Source organism: Protopterus annectens, chromosome 2.part0 (assembly GCF_019279795.1).
Source record: "Protopterus annectens isolate FY-2018-M chromosome 2.part0, PAN1.0, whole genome shotgun sequence".
NCBI classification, from domain to species: Eukaryota; Metazoa; Chordata; order Ceratodontiformes; family Protopteridae; genus Protopterus; species Protopterus annectens.
In genome coordinates, this window is record NC_056728.1 from 413175831 (window position 1) to 413203363 (window position 27533).

General features: G+C 41.0%; 1 protein-coding gene across 2 annotated transcripts in view; it reads left to right on the forward strand.

Annotated features, from left to right (window-relative positions):
- NMRK1 (nicotinamide riboside kinase 1) overlaps window positions 1-27533 on the forward strand; it is a 785964-nt gene that overhangs the window by 398859 nt on the left and 359572 nt on the right. For both annotated transcript variants that reach the window (XM_044060845.1, XM_044060846.1), the window contains exons 4-5: window positions 16119-16209; window positions 22204-22252. In XM_044060845.1, coding sequence (XP_043916780.1) covers window positions 16119-16209; window positions 22204-22252 — 140 coding nt within the window. The remainder of the gene's footprint in view (window positions 1-16118; window positions 16210-22203; window positions 22253-27533) is intronic.

Consider the following 27533-nt stretch of genomic DNA (forward strand, 5'->3'; position numbering starts at 1 on the left):
TAGGTTACTGAAGTCACAGGCACTTGCCAAGATGTTGTCCAGCCCTCCTCAACAGGTGTCTGCTCCGTCCAATGCTATCAATATTCCTCCTCCGACTCCATTGAGCTCGGAGCCAGAGTTCGTTGGGGTTCGAGTCGTGGAACCGTCGGCTCCGATAACTATCCCTCCTTCAGTTCCGTCGTCAGCTCCAATTCCCTCGATAGTGCCATCCGTCGAGGGATCTGGGCGCTGAGGCTCCCTCGTCGGCTCTGAGGGGGCGAGTGGCATCGGACCCTTGTCCGACCCCGTTCTCCCTCTCGGAGCTTCAGCGCAGGTGAGCTCGGCTCCTACATCAGCCTCGGAGACGTCTCCCTCAGTGCGGAGAAGGATTCCGGTTTCCATGGAACTGGAGCTTTCGTGGCATCGTGGCAGGGACGCCTTCGATGTCATAAAGAGTGTTCTGGCCACTGAGTCAGTTCCACATTCGACCCCATCGGCTCCGTCCCCTGTAGTGCCTGCGTTAACCTCTGCTCCTCCTCCAGACCCCAAGTGTGAGGAACCGGTGCTCCAGGGCACCCCATTGGGTGCTTCCTCTTCTTCCGAGGCCTCCCCTGATCATTCAGAGGAACCCGCTCGGAAGAAGAAGTGCAAGAGGAAGCACATTGACTCCCCTGAGTCTGTCACTTCTGATACAGACTTAGATGAATCGGAAGGGTCCCCAAGATCCCCCTCTGAAGATGTTTCCTTCTCGGACATCCTAGAAATGCTTAAGCAGAGGGGGAACTGGACTCCCCTAGCCCCTACCAAGGATGGGTCTGTATTCCTGGATGCCTTCGGTTCCCTATCTTCCACCTCCTGGGTTTCTCTGCCTTTCGATCCACTCATGTCAGTGGTGGCTCGAAAGGCTTGGTCGGCTCCAGATACAGTGGAACCAACCCCGAGGAGACCCGGCAAGTTTATCACTGCACCCGTTGATAAGCGGTTCCTTACTAAATGTGTTCCTGTGGATGCCATGGTGGTAGCAGCAGCCACTAAGAAAGAGTTAGCGGAAACTTCTGTGTCTGTCCATCCTCCTAACAAGGAGTCCAGGACTATGGATAGATATGGGAAGCGAATGTTTGCTTCAGCGACCTTTTCTATGAGGTCACTGAATTACTTATGCCATTTTACCCGGCTTCAGAGGAGTCTCCTTAAAGAGCTCGTAGATACCCTTCAGGATCTATCAGCTGAAGGGGCTCAAGCTAAAGTGGCTTCTCAGCTGGCGACCCTTAATTCTGTAGTCAACTCCTCCATGTGGCTCATTTCCTATGCAGCCGATGGTGCGAGTAGAGCCGCAGGTACAGGTGTGGCCCTTTAGGAGACATGCATGGATGCGGCTGTGTAATTTTGCGGAACCCTTTAGAGCATCATTCACCAACACCCCCTTTGATGGTTTCTTTCTCTTTGGACCACAGGTGAAAGACACTCTCACTAGGTGTGAACAAGAAGGCAAGACTCTCTCTGCTGTGGGAGTCCATTTTTCCACTCCTTCCAGACCATACCACATGGGTCAGAAGAGTGGTAAAATGTGGTTTTGAAAATCCCAGGGAGCCTCGCCTGACACACATAGTGATTTTTCCCCCAGGGGCAGAGGAGGAAACAACAACAACAGACGCCGCCCTCATGGCAGAGGGGGTCCGCAGAACCAGGGCAGCAGATAATCCTTCTCTGAGAAGCCCTTCCAGCATCCCTGAAGGGTTGCCCAGCTGCCCGCATCTGGAGGCAGTCGGGGAAAGACTTTCACTGTACCCAAAAGCCTGGCAAAATATAATGCAAGACAAATGGGTACAGTCAATCATATCCAGAGGTTACAAAATTCCCTTCTCTCAACCCCCCTTACCATCAAGCAAATCCCTACCAGATGTTCCACCCAATCTGAGGGGCCAAGCAGTCATAGAAGTTTCAAGACTGCTAGAAAATGAGTCATCCAAGAAGTCCCGGCAGACCAACACAGATCCGGAACTTACCCAAGGTTCTTTTTGGTACCAAAAAAGACAGGGGACTGGAGACCAGTTCTGGATCTCAGCAGACTAAACAAGTCTGTTCAAAGAACAAAGTTTCGGATGGTCACGCTGCAGTCCATTCTACCCTTTCTGGGTCAGGACAATTGGATGTGCTCCATAGATCTTCAGGATGCATACTACCACATCAAAATGGACAGGCGCTCCAGGAGATTCCTTCGCTTCCAGCTGGGAGCCAGTCATTACCAGTTCAGAGGTCTGCCCTTTGGTCTCACCACAGCCCCCAGGGTGTTCACCAAATGTATGGCAGTGGTCACGGCTCACCTGAGACATCGAGGATTCCAGGTGTTTCCATATCTAGATGACTGGCTCCTTACTGCTACTACCAGGCATCACCTTCTACAAGCCAGGGACTGCACAATCACTTTTTGTTTCCAGCTAGGCATTACAATAAACTTTGAAAAATCTGCCTTGTTGCCCTGTCAATCTATTACCTATATAGGAGCAGACCTAGACACAAGGAGTATGTCCGCAAGGCTACCACCAGACAGAGTGACCACAATTCGACAGCAAGTACAAATTCTAATGCAGTGCAAAAGGGTCCAAGTCAGGATGGTTCTTCAAACTCTGGGTTCCATGGCAGCGGCAATTCTTCTAGTCCCTCTGGCCAGCTTTCACATGAGAATTCTTCAGTGGCTTCTGTTCACACAGGGGTCCTTTCAACAGCTGCCCATGTCTCACATGATCATGATTACAGACACATGCAAAAAGCACCTTTCCTGGTTGATGGTCTCCCCACTAGTCTCTCAGAGCAGACCATTCATTCAGCCCCCTCCGGTTGCCACAGTGATCACAGATGCCTCCCTGATAGGGTGGGGGGGGGGGGCATTATCAGGGCAGGACAGTCCAAGGCACTTGGCAGCTTCACGAGTACCATCTGCATATAAATGTCCTAGAAATGAGCGCCGTGCTCCTAGCGTTGCAAGCTCTTCAGGAATCTCTCCCTTCTGGGACCATTGCAATTCAAACGGACAACATGTCAGTGGTTTGCTACATCAACAAACAGGGCGGAACCAGGTCCTACCCCCTATGTCGAGAAGCACTCAGACTCTGGCAACGATTTCTGATTGCGACGCACATCCCTGGAAGGTCCAACGTCATAGCGGACAGGCTCAGCAGAGCTATTCTCATGCCTCACGAGTGGTCTCTGAATCAGGAAGTTGCGAATCTTACCTTTCACAAATGGGGACAGCCTTGCTGCAACCTTTTTACCACCCCCTTCAACAGCAAATGCAGCAACTACTTCTCCCTTCTTCCGCTTCCAGATCACACACCCAGAGACGCTTTAGTCCACGTTTGGCCTCAGGGACTTCTTTATGCCTTCCCTCCGTTTCCCCTGATCCCGAAACTCATACAGAAAGCAATATCGTTGGGTTGCAAAATGATCCTCATTGCCCCCTACTGGCCTCGACAGATATGGTTTCCGTTCCTGCACCATTACCTTCTTGATCAGCCCTGGACTCTGGATCCGATTCCAGACTTGCTGATTCCTCAATCAGTCCCTCCAAACACTGCAGCTCACAGCTTGGTTGCTCCACTTCCAACCGTCGCCAGGTTCCCAACATTTCCCCGACTGTACGTGAAATTATTGTCTCCTCGCACAAGTCCGACACTAGAAGGACTTATGCTAGCAAGTGGAAACGTTTTTCTTGTTGGGCAAAGGCTAGGAACATAGATCCCTTTTCAGCCCTAGTCCATGAAATCCTGGAGTTCCTAGCAGAAGTTTTTCATTCTGGGTCCGCTTCTGCTACAGTCAGGGTTCAATTAGCGGCCATTTCAAACTTTCTTGTCGGTTTCTCTAATGCAAACATCATGTCTCATATGCTATGTAAAGCTTTCCTAAGAGGGACTACTCTCCTTAGACCCCCAGTGAGAGATCCCCCTCCTCCTTGGGACCTAAATTTGGTACTAACCTCCTTAATTTTGCCCCCTTTTGAACCTGCAGTGTCCTGCTCCATTAAGTTTCTATCTTGGAAAACTCTCTCTCTGGTAGCTATTACTTCAGCCAGATGCGTCTCTGAACTTCAGGCACTATGTGTCTATCCTCCTTACTTAGTTTTTCATAAGGACAGGGTAGCTCTGAGGACTAATCCCTCTTTCCTTCCGAAAGTCTGCTCAGAAAATAATTTAAACCAATTCATAAACCTTCCCGTGTTTTTTCCCAACCACACCAACAAGGCAGAATACAAATTACATCAATTAGATGTTCACAGACAACTGTGTTTTTACCTGCATAGGACGAAGGACATAAGGAAATCGAACCAACTATTCCTTTCCTATGCTCTGGGCAAACAAGGTCGTCCAGTCTCCAAAGTGACCTTATCCAGGTGGTTGTCTCACATTATTACTTTCATTTATCAATTGAGAAACAAAGAGTTGCCTATCAAACCAAAAGGTCATTCCACTAGGGCCTTGGCCACCTCTGTAGCATTTCAATCTAGGTTGCCCATGGATTCTATCTGTGCAGCCGCTACGTGGGCAAATCCTCATACCTTTATTTCTCATTACAAGCTAGATATGGTCTCCAGGAGCAGAGCTGACTTTGGTTCCATTGTTCTGAAGAGTCTGTTCCAATGAGCCGCCCAAGATTATAGGTGCTAGGGACGCTGTCCCATTCAGCAAGAACGAAGGCGACAACTTAACATAAAGAAGTAACATAAAGAAGTTATGTACCTACCATAACATTCCATGTTAGTTGTCTTCATCTCGCCTTCTTTCTTGCGTCCCACCCTCCGTCCCCCTGTCCTATTGGATTGAGAGGAGTTTTGGTTTCACTGGCTGAGTGTTCTCTAGTTTGTTTCCTCTACTGACAAAGAGTATAACAGGTATGCTCAACTGGTTTGTTTGGACAGGTTTATTCTCTGGCTATGTCTGGGGTTAGCTATTACAGATGAGATCTGGGTAGCTAGCGCTAGGCATCATGGGATAAGGGGTAGCTTCAAGCCAGTAAACAGCTCTCGCGCTATAGAAGATGGCCGAGTCGGAGCCGAGGATCGGCTCCAATCCCAACCAGCAAGAAAGATGGCGAGATGAAGACAACTAACATGGAACATTATGGTAGGTGCATAACTTCTTTTTCTAATGCATTTGTAACACAAGCAACTTACATGAAACATGTTGACATTCATAAATGACATATAACAATTTACAAAATTCCAGACAGATGTGCTGACAGTATCTCCCTTTGTGACACTTCTATATAAATCATGTTGATATTCACAAATGACATATAATTATTTACAAAATTCCAGATAGCTATGCTGGCAGTATCTCCGTTTGTCATACCCCCCCCCCCCCAAAAAAAAAAAAAAATTAAAGCTAGCTTTTCAAGTGACCCTTGAGAAACATTGCTTGAGAGGGATGAGCCTATCTGGGAATGCCTTACTCCATTCCCTGTCTTGATATTTCAGTTGCCTTTGCATTGCTGTCCCCAGTAGAGTTTTGCACTGTCATATCATATGCCTGCAACCCTAGGCTTCATCATAGTAATTTTGGATTTTGCTGGCTGGCTCCCTGTAGCCGTAGATCCCCTTCAGACTCCTCCTGCCTTCTACTGCAAACACTCAGCACAAAGGCCTGTCTGTCGTGGTAAGGTTTCATTGTGTTAACATAGTACAATTTGTGCCCCTGCCTCCTGCCTAGGAGTTCTACCAGGTAGTTAACATCACTGACCTTCCTTACCACTTTGAAGGGTCCCTCCCAAGCTACCTGCAGCTTGTTGTGCCTGGCAGGAATGAGAACCATAACCTGCTTCCCCACAGCATACTCTCTGGCTCGAGCATTCCAGTCATTCCAGACCTTTTTCTGCTGTTGGGTTTCTACCAGGTTCTCATGGACCAAGCCCATGAGTTTCCTGAGCCCTGTCAGGAGGTTTAGGACATATGCCACAACAGACTCCATGTGGGATTTACACTCATCCTCCTCATCACAAATCAAATCTAGAGGTCCCCTCACCCTGTGCCCATACAGCAACTCAAAAGGTGAAAAACCTGGATTCCTGGGGCACCTGTCTGTAAGCAAACAACAGATGGGAAAGATATGTGTCCCACTCCCTCTTAAACTAGTCTGCAAATGCCCGTAGCATGGTCTTTAATGTAGAGTTTAACCTCTCCACCAGACCATTAGTCTAGGGGTTGGGAAGGTGGCCTAATGGTTAAGGTGTTTGCCTTATAAACTCAAGGTGCAGGGTTTGAGTCTCACAAGGGATAATTGGCTAGGCTTTAAATGGCTCACAAGGGCAGTTAGCCTAGTACTAACCTATGAACCTATGAACCTATGGGGGTGGTAGGGGGTGGTCTTTAAGTGCTTCACCCCAGTGCTTCCACAGGCAAGCCAGCATGTCTAACAAGAAATTGGCACCTCTGTCAGTCAGTATTTTTTATGGGAAACGTACCCTGCTGAAAAGCTCCAACAAAGCATTTACCACCTTTTCTGCATCAATGTAGGGCAGAGACACTGCCTCAGCGTATCTGGAAGCATAATTTACTACCACTAGGATATACTTTTTTCCTGTGAAACATGGGGTACTCACAGGCCCCGCAGTATCTATAGCTACCCTCTGAAACTGCTCCTTAGTCATAGGCAAAGACATCAAGGGAGCTTTCACCTTGTCTCCTGCCTTTTGGCACTGCTCACAGGTCCTGCAGTACCCTGTTACATCCCTGGAATTCCCAGGCCAGAAATGTTCTGTATAATATGTCTCTTTGTACACTTTATGCCTATATGACCTACAACAGGAGTGTCATGGGTTATGGCTAGAAGTGCTAGACAGTAGGCTCTGGGACACTACCAACTGTTGTATTTTCTCATCCTGTAGCCCTCCCTCAGGTGTCCACTCTTTATACAATAACCTTTTGTCCCAGTATACAGATTCTCCCTTTCCTTGAGAATCAGGTGCATCACTAGTGACCTCCCTCAGGCCTTTGTAATGTAGGGTTTGACAGCTGAGCCTGTCTCAACTCTGTCTTTGTAACCCTTCCCAGCTCCCCTTCCACAGGAAGTCTGGTATTCTCTGACAGCAGTGCCTCACTGTCAGCCTGGGTACTACTATTCACCTCTGCCCTTGCAGTCACTCTGTCCAAAGGAACATCAGTACCCACCAGCAGCTGTGGCTCACCTTCAGTCTCATTGCTACAGGGTAGCTCCCTCACTGAAGTAACCACCACACCAGTCCAGTCTTCAAGTCTGCGGTCTGTCTGGGTCCCCGCCCCCAGGCTACCAGACCCACTTGCTTGTTTCCAAGACTGACTGCATGTAACTGCATGCACACAAGGTACTGTATTATCAGAATCATTCCCTGTCAGGACATCTGCAGGGATATCCTCAAACACACCTACTTGCTTGCTTCCTTTTTCACCCTCCCAGTCAAGGTGAACCCTAGCCAAAGCTATTTAGAATGGTGTCCTCCTTAAGCCCTGACTAGAGTAGACTGCCAAAGCAAGTAGTGCTCCTCTTTAACCATTGCAGGCTTCACAATGGTTAAGTCAAAGTCTGTATCTTTCATAGCAGTGGTCTGTTTCCAGTCTGCTAAGATAGGATATAACCTGTTGTAGTAGTATGGCACCCTTGCTGTCTCCAGACAACTTACTACTGGCATTCTGTCATTCCCACTTACTGGCTCTCCCACCTTTTGTTCTCCACCTTTGCCTCCATGGGCATCTATATGCTACATGGCCCCACTGGTTGCATTTAAAGCATTTAACCCTTGGTCCTGGCTGTTTACCTGAAATAGCAGGTTCCCCTGCTACTGGCAGACTCTGTTGGGGTGGTTTAGACTGCTTACCATGAGTTCCCTTATACCCATGAACAGCACTGGGTATCCCTTCCGTGGGCAGTGATGCCCTGCTTGCTAGGTATAGATCTCATTTTCCCCAACTCATCTGTGGTCCTGCATTCCCTGTCTGCCAACCAGATTTTCATATCCTCAGGCAAAGTGCTATGGTCTGCCAGCCCTTCAAAGAGGTGACCTGGCACCCACACACCCAACTATGAAAATAAGTGCTTAGTTCAGCAATATATTCACACACTGTCATCTGCCTTGCATGTATGCTTACAAAACTTTTTTTCTGTAAGCTTCAAATGTTAACTTAAAACACTCATAATAAACAATTTTTAACAATATTATAATTTAAGCAGTCATTATCAGACAATTTAGAAATTGCAGTTACAGCTTTACCATGGAGTAAGGGGGTCAGGAACCATACCCAGAGCTCTTGGTTAACGTTAACTGTTTACATAGCCTTTCAAACGCATGAATAAAACTATCAAAGTTATCATACTCTGAAAATTGTGGAAGAATTTTACTGACCTTTGTTGCTTCTAGGGTTTGGTTGCTCCCTTCCCCACTACCTCCATGCCCCTGGTGAAGAGTCAGCATCTCCTTTTCATGTTGCCTCTGCCTCTCATTTTCTTCAGTTTCCAGACATCTCAGTCTGTCTGCTGATTTTATTGCTGTCTGTTTTTCCTTTTCTTCAGCCTGTAAATGCTGCAGTCTCTCTGATGATTCTAGTTCTAACTGTTTGGCCTCCAGTTCAAGTCTCTTTAAATCCAGATGGATTTTTAAGTCCTCTGAGGCAAAGCTGAACTTTCCATTTTCTGAGTGTTGTACATCCCCAAGGCCAGTCTGGTTGTTATCCTGGTTGCTGGTCTGTGATACAGCTGTGGCTAAGGCTGCAATCTTTTCTGCTTTAGTCAGTTTGGCATGCCCCAGTCCTTTGGCTTGGCACATCTCATTCAACTGGCTCCTTGTTAGCTTGCCATACTCCTCAGCTGACATCTTTGCCTCCTCTCCTTGACTAACTGAGCTAACAAAAAATAAATAAAACTGTTGTGATGTGAAACTCTGAATGTTCATTGTGTGCTGCTTGAGAGTACAAACACCTTCTTTAGTGACCACTGTTTACAGGCTACAGGAGTTCAATATCCACACCACTGAATCCCAATATGTGGATATCCCACCACTGCCAACCAATAAATGTGATGCCTCACCACTGAACTAGTAACTAAGGAGCCTCAGTCCTCACCACTGGCCCCACTGGGGGACGTACACTGAGAGGATGACAAGGTACACACACAGTATTACCAGCTGCAGCTCTCTGCATCAAGTGCAATTTCCCTTAAGAAGACACAGAGACCACACTCAGTCTGGGGCTGGTTTCTTCCTCTTTCTCCAGATCCCCAATAAGAATCCCCACTGACACAGCTGTAGAGTTGAGATCTCAGCTGAATGACCAAGCCAAGACCTCTAGCACCATCTCTGCCCAACTAGGTGACACATACAGTCTTTGAGGTTTGATTTATACACACACACCTAGGAAAGGCTGGCACAGGTTTACTAGCTATGCCCCCTTTTGCCCAGACTATAACGTAGTTATCATTGCCACCAGCCAGCTCCTTATCAGCTACTTTAAGGCTCTTAACAAAGGGTGTCCAATGTTACTGTGTAATGTTACTATTAATCCAAATAGTAGTTTGACCAATAGCAAGGCTATTAGGAGTGGCACAAACAGTGTCACCAAATAAATATGCAAGTACTCTCAGAAGTTAGATATCTCTAGAGAGATCAGCCATAATGACACGTTTAAATATATTTAATAATAAATAAACGAACAGGACAATATTAAATATATGTTTAGAGTGACATCAGAGTTCAAAATCACAGGAAATATTTAAAACAACATTGCAGGGCAGTCTTAAATAAAGAAGAATATCTAAGCTAAGCTTTGCTATATTCCTGACTATATCTAAAAGAATTACTATAATCTAAGAACTTACTTACTACAGAGTAAGGCAGATGTGGTGACTAGATCTTCTCTAGTTGTTGTTGTCAGGTCAAAGACAGAATACAGAATGCTGTCTCTCTCTCTGAGACTCCACAAATTAATATCTGAAGTATTACTGCTAGAATAGCTTGGAGAATGACATAATTTCTTGTCATCTGACTCTATCCTATATGAAACCCCCACAGCTGGAGCTAGCAGTATTTAGCATCTACCTGTGAAAATACATAGACCTCAGATCTATGGCAGAGACTGGAAGTCATAAAACAATAAAACACTTTCAAGACAATACAGAAAGTTCCCTAGCTTTAGACATTGTGTGTCCTTGCTGCCATAAAGTAATTTAATTTCAGCTATTTTTCTGAAATTTACTAGACTGAGGTTAACCTCCTGTATTGCAGTTTCCACTGTTAGAATATATACATTTACACAGTTACAATAGTGCGTGTACACTTCTGTTCTTTTCCAGTAGGGCACATTGTGGATCTGTTTTTAAGCTCAGTACTTTATAAAATATCTTTTCACCATGCATGTCTATACAAACCTAGTTTGATATATACATGGCATACAGTTCTAATATATTTGTAACACAAGCATCTTACATGCAGCATGTTGACATTCACAAATGACACATAACCATTTACAAAATTCCAGACAGCTGTGCTGGCAGTATCTCTCTTTGTCACACTTCTATATAAATCATGTTGACATTCACAAATGACATATAATTATTTACAAAATTCCAGATAGCTGGGCTCGCAGTATCTCCCTTTATCAGGATTTCTAACAACTGGGAAAGAAAATAAAGGACTCAGAAATTAAAGAATACATTTGGTATGGTAATCAAGAAAAGGTGGCTTTATTTGCAGAAGATATTATTTTGTACCCTTTAAAACCAAAAAAAATATATCTTGGTGTTGTGGAACATGTTGAGACAGTTTTCAAATCTTTTCAGGATACAAAAATTAGTGAAGATAAAACAAAGGCAATAGCTGTAAAATATGTACCCACAAACTAATTGATTCAGCAATACCCATATTTAGGTTTATAGGTTGGTACTAGGCTATCGGCCCTAGGGCCTATACAAGCCTAGCCATAACAATTCCCTGGATATTTTTTCCCACAATATTTACTTCCCTGGACCCCTGTCTAGCAGGGCGACTGATGTGATCCCCGGGGTGAATTTCCTATCTTCCATCCAATCATCAAGGTTCCTTTTGAAGAGCGCCAAGGAGGCGCTCTGCGTGACATGTATGGGCAGTCTATTCCAGAGTATGGGGAGTCTCTGGGTCAGGAACCTATCCCTCCAGCATGTTTTGTTCATTGTGATGACAAGGTTTAGATCCCTGGAGCATGTGGCTCTGAGGGATTGGGATTTCTTTAAGTGGAGCATGTCCAACAGCTCAGGGTTTGACATGGCCTTGTATGTTAAGCAGAGATCGCCTCTGAGTAGACGACATGCCACAGAGTATAACTGGAGTTTTTTTAGATGGTCAGTATAGGGCATCTGCTTTAGGACTGTGATTCTTTTAGTGAGGTATTTCTGCAGCCTTTCCAGCTGTTGTAGATGTCTTGTGAGGTACATACCAAACGGGCCGTTGTACTCTATAATGGGTCTAATGAGGGATGAGTACAGTGGGACAATGACCTCCTTTTTTCTGGGTAAAAAGTCCTTAGAGATGAGGTGTGCCACATAGAAGGATTTCCTGACTGTTGTGGCGATGTGGTTACTGAAGGTGAGACCACTGTCCACCTGTGTCCCTAAGTCTTTCATCACACTTTCAGTGTTTAGTGTATTGCCACCTATGTGGTAATTCATGGGTACATGTTTTTCCCCAAATTGGATAACTGTACATTTCTTGGCATTAAACTTGAGCCCATGACTCTGGCACCAAGCATCTGTTTCTGTAAGGCCCTTTTGTAGAATATCCACATCATTTGGGGATTCAGTAATGGCTCCCAGTTTGCAGTCATCTGTAAACTTTGTTAGCCAGAGTCCCTTAGTGTTGGCCTGTACTTCAGAGAAGTAGATGCCAAACAAGAGCGGTCCCAGGACTGAACCCTGAGGTACTCCACTTGTCACTTGTCTGGAGCTGGATTTGGAGTCAGCTACTTTTACAGTCTGGGTTCTGTCAGTAAGCCAGTTGGCAACCCATCGAGTGACGTAGGGATTTATACCCACCTTAGTAAGTTTATCTATGATTCCAGTGTGGGAGATGGTATTGAAGGCCTTGGTGAGGTCTAGATAAGCTGTGTAGACTGCCTTACCCTCGTCCACAGCTCTGGAGACTGATTTGAAGAAGTCAGTCAGGTTCAGGAGACGAGATCGGCCCTTCACAAACCCAAACTGGGTGGGGCCCAGTGTTTGAAGGTTGCCAATGTCTTTGCTTATAAGTTCCATGATAATGCATTCCATGCCTTATCATATCAGGCTCATCAGACTGATGGGATGGTAGTTCCCAGGATCCAAAGTGGATCCCCCTTGGGGAGTGGGATAACTGTGCTGTGTGCCACTCACTGGGCACGAAGCCTGAGGTGAGGCTATGATTAAACATGACACTTAGGTAAGGTGCCAGTTCATTTTGTAGTTTATGTAGTACACAGCCTGGGATGTCTTCTGGTCCCATGGATGCTGTATTCTTAGCTTTGGAGAGTGTGCGGTTTCTACCTGTGTGGCCATGATTACCGGAATTTGGCAGTCATTTGATATTGAGATACGCCCTTTAGGGGTGAGAGGGGGGTGAAGTTTGCACTAAATTGATCTGCCAGGATATTGGCAATATCCTTGGGATCAGTATATTTAATGCCATTCTGTTGTAGCTCAGAGCATATCTGAGCATTGCCATTTAGATTCTTGACATAACTATAGTATACCTTGTGGTTGTCTTTGGAATTTTGGGCAATTTTATTTTCGTATTTATGGGGGCATGATAAAATTAAGTACTTATGGGATAAAAAGGATTTTATTATGGCAGCTAAGTATATGTAAAACGAGACTACACAAAAGAAAATACGAACACTGAAACTATACACTCTGTTTTATGGATATGGATGGCAAGATACAAGCAATGTTTTTATTCCCTTTAGTTGTGGATAACAATTAATAAAGAGTTGAATGATTTTATGTGAGAGGGGAAGATGGCAAGGATTAAGTGGGTTATGTTGAGCTTCCAATAAAACAAGGTGGTTTGGGATTACCTGATTTGAAGAGGTATTTTAGAGCTACACAGTTAAGGCTCCTATACATATCACAAGCAGGAAGCTACAATTCAGAGTGGAAAGGGATGATGATGAAATGGGGAGAAGATCAAGAAATAAGTACTCTGGGATTTTAGATGCAGATCCTTAAGAAGAATAACAATAACTGAACAGAATATTATATTCATACAGCAGCAGAAATGTTCTCTAAGAACTAAACCAAAATGAGAATGGAGAAAGGAGATTCTACAGATAGCAATGACTGCAATTATGAGTACAGAGAATAAGCAAGAGGGGCTGGAATTTACTGGAGAAAACTGGCAAAAGAACCAAGGTACTGGAAGCAAATAATTAGACAGATGAATGTAATAGAATGGAACTATGCATAGAATACATTTGGACTGCAGGCTACAGCCTTATTAGGGATTGATATCAGAATAGAAGCAACGAGAAGGGAATAGAGCAATCCTAAGTAAAAGACCAGCACTGGTAGAGTTTTTAATTGAATCTAAAACAGAAGCTGCTGTTAAAAAACTGATAATTAGTAGGGTATATAAATATTGTTTAATAAGTAAAGGAATTAATCAGAGGTTAGAAAGGATTGGGAAGAGAGATTCCATAAGCAATTCATAAAGAAATCATGAGAGGATATATGTATTGCTCCCAGATATGCAACAAAGTCTAGAAGATTTAGGATTTTTGCTTAGAATTGGTTTCATATGTATTTTTATATTCTATGCAGACTCCAAAGAGTTTTTAATCAGGTAGATTGCAAATGTTGGAGGTGTGATGGGAAAGAAAGTGTTAATTAGATTTTGCCAATTTTCTCCTCCCCCCCTTTTACCTAATACACATCTTGGTCTCTTCACACCTCTCTCACCTGCCCTTCATCTGCCTACTATCCATGTCATCCTCCCTTCCTGTTACCTGTCAACCCCCTCTTCCCCCCCGCACACCTTCCTGCCACCCCTTACCTTTTACTTCAAGACCTGCTCTGTCCTACCTAACACTTGACAGTATGTATAAAACCTTTCCCAACTCCTCGCAGGCACCTGTTTCATACTAGGACCCTCAAAATTGCTAATCCACAAATCCTAAAACCTCACTATCACCCCTATTCACTAACTCTGCAAACTCCCCCCAAATCCCACTGCTCCCCCCCACTTATATCACCCTCAACTACCTTCCATCCGCTCTAACTCCTCCTTTACAGCTTTAAAGCTGCCTTCTAACTGTATTTGTTTTAAAACTCTCACTTGCCTCCCTATTTATTATGCAATTAACAATCATAACTCTATTTGTGCATTTAGCAAAATGTGTGTTCTACTATTTTTGCATTCTTCTATTGAGTATTGTGTAAATAGCAGATTTTTTAATTTTTGTTATTATTCTACTGTATACTGGAGCTTTTCTCCCCGGGCCTCCACTGAAAAAGGGCTCTGTCCCAGTCATACTATCCCAGTTAACAACTGTCAAATAAATAAATAAATTACAAACATGTTTTTGTAACTGTAATGAGTTGGCAGACTTTAAAAACTCCCTGCAAACTACTTTGTCAGAAATACTGGGTGAGCATATTGGTGTAACTAAGGAAATCATTTTTTGAGCTGTGATACAGAATCGGAATTGCCTAGACATAATAAGGCTTTGATGATTTTAATTCTGGATGCTGCCAAAAAGCAATTACTAGAAAATGGAAAACAAAGTCTAAACCACCCATTCTAGAAGCAGTGAATATAGTAGCAGAGATAAAGTAACTGGAAGTGGAATCTTTAGAAAAGGATAGGAGAAAATTACATAGAAAAAAAACGTGAATTGTGTGAACAGTACACACAGAGTAATGTTTTGGAGGAGGAATGAAGTTTAAGGGAAGGCAGGAATTGAATGAGCTATTTAATGTTTAAATCACAATGACTGTACAGTAGAATATTTGTGATGTATAATGTTTGCAACTGAAAATACGTCAATATGATTTGTTTTCATTTATAATAAAAGTATAATTGCTTATGTCATAAGTCATAATTCAGGAAAGATCTTTGTTTAAAAAATGCAAGTTTTAATACACATTGAAAATCATATTTTAGTATTGGTCATATTGCATTTTTCAAAATTGTTTATCTAGCGCCTCCTTCTATATAGGCACTGACACATTGTAGTGAAGCTGTCTGTCGGGAATCTGAACTTCTAATGTGAAAACAGTAAAGAAGAATGTAGGAATGTACGGAAATGATAAATAGTCCAGTGAGATTTCGTTCACATTTAGTTGTTGTTTTACCTTTGTTTGAAACTTCAGCTCATATAATATCTATTTCTTTTAATGTGAAAATAGAGAGAAAAAATGTATTGAAATGATAAGTATTCAAATGATAAACAGTCCAAAGGAGATTATTGTACTTGTTGTTTTTCCACCTTGTTTCAAACTTCGCATAGCACATCCATTTCTTTTAACATTATATATGACGGGAACTTTTGAAGATCTTCTAGGATTGTTTTGTTTTGTGGAAAGAAGACCATTTCTCAGGTTATCTGTGTAATGATCTACAGTTATTAACCCATATTCAGTTGAAAATTAAAACGTGTAAGAAACTCCAGTATGGGCAGATAAAACTATTAACCATATTACAGCCTTCATCCCACTGACCCTGCCAGCTATATGTAATCCTGTGAACTGTTACACCCACATTACCATAAATTAAACAGGGGGCACCACCACCTCCAAGGTATCACCTGAACTTTGCAAAGTAAACACATGCCGTTATGTTAATTTTTTGTCTTGGGTATGAGAAGCAGACTGTGACATTTTCGTAAGCAGCATTCCCCTTTTCCCTCTGTGGTTCACAATCTCTGAGTCATACGACCATTCCTGCCAAACTAAAAGGAACAATATTTGCCTTCTGTCTTGTTATACCAGAACCAAGAGTCTTCTGTATTTACAGTATAGCTTTCTCAAGTGTAGCTAATAATACAAGTTTAGCAGTCAATATTTGCTTCATTATTAGAAATCTATAAAAATGTTTCTAATTTGTAGATAGTGCATGTGTATGCTTTGAGCCCAGAAGGTTGCAGTCAGTCCTAATGTCCTCCCTTCTCTTTTATTGTACAGTGTAACAAATGGTGGGAAAACAACCTTGGCAACGCGACTTAAGCAAAAGCTTCCAAACTGCATGGTTGTCTCTCAGGATGATTATTTTAAGGTAATGGCAGTAATAAATATGTCTTTTGTAAAATGGCTTATGAAAACAGTTGATGTCCTTCTGTATCACTGTTGCAGTATTCATAATCGGTGGAATCTCTTGCCTATGTCCTGCAAGTATACCAAAGCCTTTAATTCTTACCAGTGTCATATGTCAGATGTATGCTGCTGGAGTCTGCACAGGCCATAAAGGTGACCTACTGATGCTCCATACTCATAACATCTTTACCACCAGTCCAAATGCCACAGTTGTATGCCAGTCTGAATGCTCTTCGCTCTGCTGGTTTTATCTAGCCTCTTCCAAATAAGTACCACATTGGGGCTCCTTTTCTTTTCCTTTATAGTGCATTTTAAGAGTTTTTGTCATCCAAGAAAGAGAAATGACAGGGTGGGAGGCAGATTCCCCATAAAGATCATCACAACAAGTGTTTGTTTTGTCTAGGCAATTCTCACAACCACACTCAGTGCTCTATTATACAGGCATTTGTGCTGAAGCCTCTTTGCAGTTGACTGTCTTGTCTTTCAATTTATCTTGAGAGCCAGCCTGTCATGTTGTTGGCTCAGGGTCCCATGCATAAATATTCCCTCCCTGAGGTACAGCCACCTCTTAATAAAAAAGCTAAAAAGTTGAGGTCTGATACAGCGGCTATCCAGCTTCTAATGGACATTTCTGTTGAGGTTGATGATACTCCAGAGGATCACCCAGTGTTGACATTGGTTCCTTCTGCTGCTACCAGGTCAGAGGCTGGAATGGAAACAGCTTCTTGCTCATCCTCCGAGGCTTTTCATACATCTGCTGTGGATGTGGAGGAGTAACCATGGCTCTATTTGATTCAGAAGGAGAGGCAGGAGTTAATGCTGGCTTTGTTTAATGTCCTGATGACTTTGAGACCACCTCAGAGGGTTTCAGTTCCTGCCCCTCCCTGGTCCACTACCCCTAAAAGATCTGGGGAACCTGATTCCTCTACTGGGGACTCAGACTCTCATGAGGATTCCTTGATCTACTCTTCCCAAATGCCATCACCCCTGGACTGTGGCTCTGTGGAGGAGGAGTCTTTAGGTTTTGAGTTCCCTTTAGAAAATTGACCTTTGCAGATACAGTGGCTTGCATGATGGATCATTTTAAGTGGGATTGCCTCCAAGTTTCTGATGTTGAGAATAGATATTATAAGTTGCTGTAGATGGATTTAACTAAGCCTTCTGCTACACATCTGTGTTGACGTCTCTGTTGGATACATTTCAGCTGCCTCTTTAGTTACTGATTCCCAGCCTCCTGCCCCTTAGAAGCCTGTTTTTATTTTTTTTGTTTGTGTGTTTGTTTTTATTGGCATTTGATTACCATGAGAGTCCAACTGGGTCGCTGCCCATTTTCAGCAGAGGCTTCTAAAATATTACAAACCATTTTAAGAATAATAATTTTACAGTCTTTAAAATTTGTACAAAAGTGAGTGCAGTTTAAATAATTACACCAAATTAGACATAATATGAAAATATTGGTAAAGAACAGATGCAAGTTTTATGACAATTATTTTAATAGTTAGAGACATTTTAGCCAGTTTATAGAGAAATTAAAGGTAAGTTAGTATAATGCAAACAGGAATTGCAATATGAAGTGAGAGTAAAGCAAGCTTAGGGTATATTTAGAGAGAAAGCCAGATGAGGGGAATTAAAAGAAGTAAGGAAGTGATTGAAGAAGGGAGAGTAAGGAGATGTAAGGTATGAATTTGTCTTTATTTAGGGATATAGTTTATCCCGGTGTTAAACAAGAACAGAGCCAGCTTTTGCCTTGGAAGTCGTTCAGAATGGTTTTGAAGGATGGTTGGGAGGGAGGGTAATGACCTGATGGATAGAGATAAGCAGTTCCAGGCGTTGGCAACACAGTACAAATACAGACAGTACCCTACCAAATTGATAGGTTTGTGGACATACAGGAGTTTTTGGTCATTGGATCATAATGACTAACTAAGAATATAGCTGTGTAGAATGCCATTTAGTATTGGACAAGCAAATGGATTCTGGATAATTTTTTAGGTAATAAGCTGTGTATATGTTAGTTGATGGAGTAGTTCTAACCAGTTTAGTCTTTTTAGCGTTATACAGCGGTGGGTTCTAAAACAGGTATTTGCTGCAAATTTAACAACTTTGTTATAGCATTGTAAACAATAAAAAAGCACACACACAAACAGAAACACAATTAAAACAACCACCAAGTAAAAATAATCTTATTTAATATTAAAACTGGTGAGCGCTTTAGCTATATAAACATATGTTCTCACTTTTGGTCTGAAGAAGCTATTTTATATAGCGAAAGCACTCACCAGTTTTAATGTTAAATAAGTTCATTTTTACTTGGTGGTTATTTTACTCTGTCGTGTTTTTGTGTGTGTGTGCTTTTTTATCATTTATCTTGGATTTATTTCACACCACACAGTTAATTCCTTGGGCTTTCTTTGCTTGTTTTGTTATAGCATTGCTCATATTTTGACTTTTATGATGTCTGAAGGTTAGTAAGGAAGGGAGCACCGCAAAGAAGTGTGGGGAGGAGATAAGTAGTGGCAAATGTAGCTTTAGTTGTCTCAGTGAGAAAGTTGTTGGCTCTATAAAGCATCCCTAGTGTTTGATGAGTTTTTGTTGTAGCAAATTATTAGGGATGATGGTAGATGATAATCTTAAATTCGACCTGCATATATGAAATTTTATGAGATGTGATTTCAGTGGTTGAGCACAACTTGTGGGTTACAAAGCCATGTTTCAATTGCTGTTAAAGCTTCCTGTGTAATTTCTTGTAGGTTGCCATGTTGTCAGATGTGAAAATGAGTCTGAAGTCATCTGCGTAGTGCATTTGGGGGCCTGTTGTATGGATGTGTGGAGGTGTTGGTGAGAATTTTATTGAGCAGGGACCAAGGATAGCACCATATGGTACACTGGTGGTGACTGGGAGGTACAGAGAGAAGATGGAATGCCATTTGACTGATACCTATTGTTAGGTAACTTTTGAACCATAGAAGGGTGGGCTGAGAAAGACCTAATGAGGATATTTGAAGAAGAGGTTTGCTGTGACAAACTATGTTGAAGTCTTTAAACAAGTCCAAAAATGAGGAGAGACTAATTTGACACTATCTCTAGCTTTATTGATAGTATCTGTATAGGTTAGAAGTGTGGTGTTAGTATTATGGGAAGGATGGAAGCCATGTTGTGTGGGGGATAGGAGTTCTTCCTGCAGGAGATAGTTTAGCAGTTGTTTTTGAATACATTTTTCAAGTATTTTGCAGAGGTGGGGGATAAAATTGTTATATGTTTAAAGTTAATAATGTCTGTTGAAATTCCTCCTTTATGCAGAGGGATAATGATTGACTTTTTCCAGATAGAGAGAATGTGGGATTCCTGGAGTGACCTATATATAAGGATCAAGACTAGGTAGGCAATGCTATCTGCTGCTGTTTTAAGGTATTCACTTAAAAGGTCATCAGCTGAAGTAGAGCATGGTTTGAGTTTGTTTAAGAGTAGTTTTATATAGGACATGGGCACAGGTTTGAAGGTGAAAGTGGCTGTGGTTATAAGTGGCTGCTGGGCATGCTTTTGGTTAGATGTTGGAGAATCCTTCATTAAACATGCTGTACTATCCATAAAACAAGAGATGAATTGTACTGAGGTTTCAAGTGATGGTTATTGGGAAAGGGTTAGGGTAGCTTTTTTGTCTTCATTAATTTGCTTGTTGCAAGGTTGCAAAGCTTTCTGAAGGTTTCAAGATATTGTGGTGTTCTATGATTTTGTCATTCTTTCAATGTTTTTTTCTCTATCCTGAATTAGCATTCTACTCTTTTTGGATAGCCAAATTGCATTATTTGTTTTTAGTCTGTTCCTTCTAGCAGGTGCAAGGCTATTTAGGATTTACAGGGAAGTTTTACCTTCAGGTCAAATCATAACAGAGGGGGTGGGTGGGAATTGGGAGTAGAATAGGGAAGCTTAGTGGGATTCCACCCTCAGGTCAAATTATAACAGAGCGGGTTTGGTGGGAATTAGGAGTAGCATAGGGGAGTGCAGCTGGATTCCATGCTCGGGTCAAATTAAAACAGAGAGTAATCAGTTTATAGTCAGTATAAAGCAGTTAGCAGAGAGTCACCAATTAGAGCAAGTTTTCTTTAGTTTCCTGAATACAGAAACTGTTAGCTAGGAAGACTAAGTAACTGGCATGTACAGTGTAATCCATTGGTCAACAGAAAGGACAGTAGCCAACTTTGTAAGTGGTCCTTAGAGTGCAAGGGCAACTCTGTAGGAGGGGGGATGTTAAAAACTAATTGCCAGTACAGGCAGACATGTATTTAACTAGGTGAAGTTAATACAAAACACGGTTCTTCAAGTTAAATTTGCTTACATTGTACAAACTCAAAATTTTCAGTGATAATGTTTAGGAGTTGGCCCTTGTGGCACAGCTTTACCAGTATCTGGGTTGAGTGTAGTGACCCCAGGCTCTGAAAGGAAAGAAAAGAGAAAAACTCTACTAAACTGTCTTAATATATTGAGGCAACAAAGTTAACACTTATTATAAAAATAAATGGAGGAATGACCACAGTGAGTCAAAGCAAGAGAATATGGAAAAGTATAAGAATAAAGGGATGGTAAAAAAGAGCTGTATCGGACAAGTTATCATAACATAGCACTAAACTGATACGTACAATATAAAACCATCACATAGTAACATTCCTGGGATTAACCAGTGTATCAGAAGGCCCCTGAAGCTTTCAAGTTTCTTTGTAAGTATCCTTCTTCTGACCTTGCTTTGATTTCGGCCTCTGCTGATAGGCTTTCTTGGCCTTTGCCTTCCTGTAAGCTGCTTTTCTCAGCCATTAACTACAAAACTCACATCATGACCAGGTGTACTGCTACCACAGTTGCATTTATCATCCTAATGCACCTTTTTCTAGATGCAGAATACCTTAATCTCAGCAACAAGTGACAGCACTGCTTCTAGAAACATCAGAATCCTCAGCCTTCATTTGTTGTAGTTCCAAAGTGCTTACCAGTTTCTTTACAGGTGATTCATGTCAGGGCCAAAGCCAGAAAGAATTCACTTAGACAGTTATATCTTGATCCCACATCCTGACCAATGCCAGAACTATAGGATGAACCAGCTGTATACAGTGATATTGTCTACTGTTATATCACATCTTTCTGTAGCCTCTGGCTGCCTCCTATCACTCCATAGATGTTTACAGACCCCATAGTCAAAGGCTTCTTTAAAGGCTGCTTGCATTTGAGACTGCTCTACTGCAAGACATACTTCTTCCTAGCAGAGATTTCTTTTAAAAGCATTTATGAATTGCAGGTAATGATGTACAGGAACTCCTGAAGTCTTTAGCAATAAGAGGATGGTTATGAGAACCGGTCTTTATTTCACATTTAAAATAGTTTCAGTTTTGTTCTTTGATTAATCTGTAGTTGCCAGTTTTTCTTCCAGAACAGAAGAACAAATGTAAAAGCAGGCACCTTAGATGTGTTTGGGTAGCTTGCATAGTACTTTGAAATTGCCATTTATGTCAGAAAACCTGACAAGCTGATTATTTCCTTCGTAAAGAGCAAATAAGGGCTCCCTGTGACCAGACTGAAACTTGTCAAAGTGGTTTAACCATTGTGCGACTGTTATGCTGGAGAAGCGGTTGTATGAGACCAGCTTCATTGCTGTGCATGGGATTTTTGAACGTATGACAAACAAGTTGGTAACTGACATTTGGGGTCCATTTAAAATATTTGCTGCTAAAAGATTTTCTTTTGAAGATCTGTTATTAGAGTAAGTGCATCATAGTACTGCACTATACTTTGTGAGTTACTGCACGTCCATTAATGTCTCAGTGTAACAGTTATAGATGCATCAAATGTTATTTTGTCTGTTTTATTACTCCTTTTTGATTTTTACTCTGTCCTTAGAATTTTTTACAGGTTGATAGTGTTTACCATTATAAAGTATTTAATAGCTTGCTTTTATATATCATTTCAGCCAGATTCAGAAATAGAGATAGATGAGTATGGTGTTAAACAGTATGATGGTAAGTCTCTTTGTCTTTTTTTATGCATTTTGCTATTTGTAGTAGACTGATATTTTGCTTCCAGCAATCTTCACATTTCATTGTGACTTTGATGATGCTAAGTCTTCAACAGCTTCATAACAAGTGTTTTTACATAACCGTATTCTTCCCATTAGTAGAGTGAGATGTGCCCTTCTTCACTGTGTGGTAGGAGATGAACATTTTGGAAATCCCAATGAAAGATGAATATGAGCAGAAGATGATGACTCCAACAAGGAAAAGTTATAGTGTTGATGTTGTCTTCCCCATCTCCAAGGATATGTGAGAGTAGATATGAGGAAACCACTTGTTAATAGTGCTCATATTGCAGTGTAGTTCACAAACTGTACCATAGGAATAGGAATGGCATCAAGAACAAAAGGTTGATAGTACAGATTTCTTTTTGCTAGCAGGGCAGAATGAAAAAAATAAGGAAGCACTGCAGCATATTTTCTGGGAGTATAATGACTTGGCAGACTTTAAAGATTCCCTGGAGACTGCATTGTCGGAGATGCTGGATGAGCCAATTGGAGTAACAAGGGAAATGATTTTTTGAGCTATGATACAGAATCGGGATTGCATAGACATAGTAAGGCCTTGCTGAGTCTAATGATGATGGCTGCCAAAAAAGCAATTAGTAGAAAATGGAAGTCAAAATCTAAACCACTTTACCAGATGTAACAAAGATAGTAACAGAGATAAAACAACTGAAACTGGGATCTTTAGAAAAGGGTAGGAGCAAATTACATAGGAAATAATGGGAACTGTGGGATCAGTACATACAGAGGAGGGAACGATGTTTAAAAGAAGACAGGATTTGAATGAGCTATATAATGGTTGACTGACAATGACTGGCTATATTAAAAGTGATGTATAATGTTTGCAGCTACAGTTGTGTTGGCACGGTTTGTAATGTATAATATTTGCAACTGAAATTGTATCACTGTGATTTATTTTCATTTATATAAATATAAGATTGCCTATATCATACATGATAATTTAATAAAGATGTGTTCTGTTTAAAAAATGAGGAAGCATGGCAGCAGCTGACAGTAGGAATGGCTGTAAAATGCACCAAGGCAGGGAATAAACAGTTGAAGGAGACAGAATGTAGCAAATGTAAGAAAGAAGGTAACCAACCAAGCTAAAGGAAGAGGCAATGGAAGCTTTAAGCAAAAATAGAATATTGCTGAATGAAACTGGAGAGTGCAAACCAAAAATGCAAAACATTAGAGGTTATCCACAAGGCAAAGGTACTGCTGGAAAGAACATGGATGGCTAGACGATGAGTTATGGCAAAATACATTCTTCAGATATATTCTGAACATGAATGGATAATGATTAACTGAAAGAGGGCCAGATACTGTGACAGGAGGTTGATTTCAAATATGGCTGTACACTGATCAACAGCTTAATTTCAATTCTCTCAGTATGAAAACAGAAACTGAGAAAAAAGGGCCAGTGAAATTGGCAGTTTGGGTACAAGTCAGTTAATGGTTGGTAAGTACACTGCCTGGTTGCCAGCAAAGAAGAAATTTGAAGAACATGAAAGAAAATCAACCAGAAAAGGTGAAGAGAAAACACTGGCTGGGAAGAATCCGACACCTGTTCAGCAAAAAAAACACTTCAAGCTTCAGCTTTGGTTCAAGAGATGGCTTCCAGTAATTTAGAAGAAAAATAACTCAAATATACACAGAGGTGATTAAAATAAATGGAACATTGAAGGAATATATCAATTCAAATAACAAAAGACTGGAAAAATAAAAGAAGCTAACTAGCTATACAAAAACTGCAAAAATCAGAGGTTGACATGAAGAAAAGGGTGGCAGAGTATGAGGCTGTTCAGGAAGAGCCCTTTCCAAAAATAATAGAGTTAGAAAGAGGAAAGCACAAAGAAAACATGACATTGCCTTCTGTACCAGGAAACAATAGAAGGAACAGGCTATATTAATTTTATGAATGTAAAAATAAGCAACTGGACTGGTGTTCCACAGTAGGATTTGTTAACTGAAAGGGCACATGTACTGTATATTCCAAATCTGGCCTTGAGAAAGCAGCCAAGACCTATATAAGTAAAGATGCAGTTATACCAGCAAAAAGAGTTGATCCTGACAAAATAGTGGCAGAAAAGAAAAGTATTAAAAATGTGAGACAAGACAGTGTTTGTGAAAAATGATTATTCTCTGTATACCAGAACGAAGAAATGCAAATATATCCCATTGATCAGGGAATGTCATTTGGCAGGTGTGAGATTCAAGCTGATTTATCCAGCTGTCTTTAGAATATTTTTTATAGACAGTCAGATGTTCTTGGATGCAGAGCAGGCTAAGGAAGAAATTAAAAATATATATATATCCATAAAAAGGTAAGCCAACAAGCAAAAGTGGGTGCTGTTTCTCATTTTTCTTCCAATAAAGCTCATAAAGAGACTTTGCCAGTGAAACCTTTTCTAAGCTCCAAAGAAAAATGCTTAAAAAAAACAGAAATTGGCTATAAGGACCAGGAATTTCTTGGACTTAAGGTGCTGGGAGATGATTTTTCATTTATTTATTTTACATTTGTTGACTGGGTAGTCCATCTGAGCCCAAAGGCCCCTTTTCCCAGGAGGCCCAGAAAGAAAAGCTTCAGTACAATGTAGTACAATCAGAATGTTTAAGTTATACAACAGCAACAGTGGCAAACAGAATATAATTAAATTAATAGATATGATATTAACTTTACATACAGTAGTAAGGCTTCTATGCTAATTATACTCTGTATAGATATAATTCAATAAACAATTAGTAAGATAGATGTCAGTACAGAGTACTGAGTCATTTAGACAGGATGGATAGCAAAAGGTTGGTTTAATTTTGAGATATAAATGAAATGAGTGGTAAAAGAGAGTTAAGAGAGGCATAAGTAGAAAGTGGAGTGGGTGATAACAAGAGTGATAGCTGGTAACAGAGTAGAGAAGAGCAGAGGTATAGTAGAAGAGGAAGAAAAAAATAAGAGATGTTATCCAGGAGATGTACAACTACAGAGCTGGGATGTTGAGAGGTAGCTGTATGTCTCCTAGAGATGTATAACATCCAAGAGATGTATGGATACAGAGCCATGATGTTGAATAGTTGCCTCTTATATGTTTTCTGAATGCCTACTGGTTTTCAAGAAGCCAGAGAGCATATGGGAAGGCAGTTCAGAGGGTAGCTACAGAGACTGAGTATAAGGAGGCTACAGAGATTGAGTATAATTCATTTGGGCTTTAGTGACAGAGAGGAGGGGGTTTATCTTTAGAGCAATGAGCTTTTGTAGGGTGGTAGTGTTGAAGCATGCCTTTTAGTGCTGGATACTTATCACGGTAGTATATAAGAGTACAAGCAAATATTAGCTGACTATAATGGAGGTGATGTGATTGTTCAGTCTGATTTAGTTGTCTAAGGGTTGAATAGTGATGAGTTCTAAAGGAGTGATTAGCATCAAAGCAAGTTACTTTATTGTAGCATTGTTCCAGCTTTGTTTCTGTGTAAGTATTTAGGTTAGTAAAGAGTGGAGAGGCATGCAGTAGAGTAGGTAGGATGTAGACGTTAGCTGTGGTTTCTCAAGTTATGTCTGTTAGGTAGAGTTTTGTTCTGCTTAAGAGACTGAGTTTTTGGTGTTTTTTTTAAAAACAGCTTAGAAGTGTAAATTTCATGTTGTCATCAATGGTGACTCCTAAGAGTTTGATATTGGAGACTGTTAAATCAGGGTGTTATTTAATGAAGTAATTTTGATATTAGTTTTGTTTTAGGAGAGAAAAGTAGTAGCTTTTGTTTTGGTGGGTAAGAGTTGTGAGTTGTCTACCTAGAATTCTATAAACATCACCAAACAAAACAAAAGGCTGCAGCACCAACAAATCCACCAAGAACAAGCAGCTGACAGGCAGGGAAACCAGCTAAGTACACCAACGCACAATAAGAACGCAAACCCTTCAAATTACGATGACCACGCTCTTATAAAAGACAATTTATTTACGTATCTCTATAAACATAAAGGACTCTTGATTAATTTCTTGAAGTATTTATAGGTTGGAGTCGGTGCAGATAAGTGTAGAGTCATCTGCATGTTGTATAAGAGTGGCATGCCTGGAAGCAGTGTATAGATCATGTTAATATATAATATTAATATAATATAATATTAATAATAGATATGTTAAACTGGAGAGCTCCATGTAGTATGCATGCCTTCTTCCAAATGGCTAAGACATGAGATTCTGGAATGGATCTCTTTATTAGTCAGAAAGAAGACCAGCAACACTTGAATTAGTGAATAAATGGGACACTTTAAAGTATCAACAATATTTCTGAAATGGAAACAGTTGATCTGCTGTGGCGACCCCTAACGGGAGCAGCTGAAAGAAAGAGTAGAAGGTCTTTGCAAGGAAAAGTGTCTGACAAAGACTGTATTTTTGTTGACTTTATTAAAGTTGTGAGTGGACTATAAAACATATATCCCACTTTATGTTATTAATGTTTAGGAGGATGTTAAAGAGAAAAAGAAGTAACTGTAAGTAAAACAATTTTTTGTTCTTCTTAGTATTTGTATGACATAGTTCACGATATAAACTACATGTTATGTTGTAAAGCAATTTTTGTATAATGTGCATTCTTGGGAATTTTAAATATGGGGGAAGTATTTTCAGTGATTGTTGACTGTGTTAAGGACATTAAAGTAAACAAGTATTTAATGGTTAGAAGTATGGACTTTATACTATAGCAAGATAAGAAAGGCTGTCAGAAGCAAATTTAAGTTATAATGCTGTGGTCTTGGGCTGCTGACTTAGGGAATGGGGTGTAAAAATGTACTGATTATATTATATGTAGAATTAAGATAATACTAATTCCCCTGCTTTACAAAGATAGATGTCTTTATTAATGTCCTTGACTTAAGCTACAATGTTTTGTAAGCAAATAAGTTTAAAAAATAAGAGAGAATGATGAAAAGCATAAAACATGCTAAGTTTCTTGCATCTGCAAAGATATTAGCTTTTTTTCCATTAGAAAAATATTCTTACTGGGAGACAAGTCTGCAGCCAAAGAAAGTTGGTCAGGGGAATTCTGTATGTTGTGTTCTGATTGACATTTACAGAGTCCTTCATGCACCTGCAAAGTTTTAGATGTTTTTTTTCCTCAATGTTGACTACTTTTGTATGGAGATGAGCTGTCTGCATGTGCAAGCAATTAATCTTGAGAGTACTGAGCATTTTTTGCTGAGGGAAGTACACAATGTAAAGGTACAGTGGCAA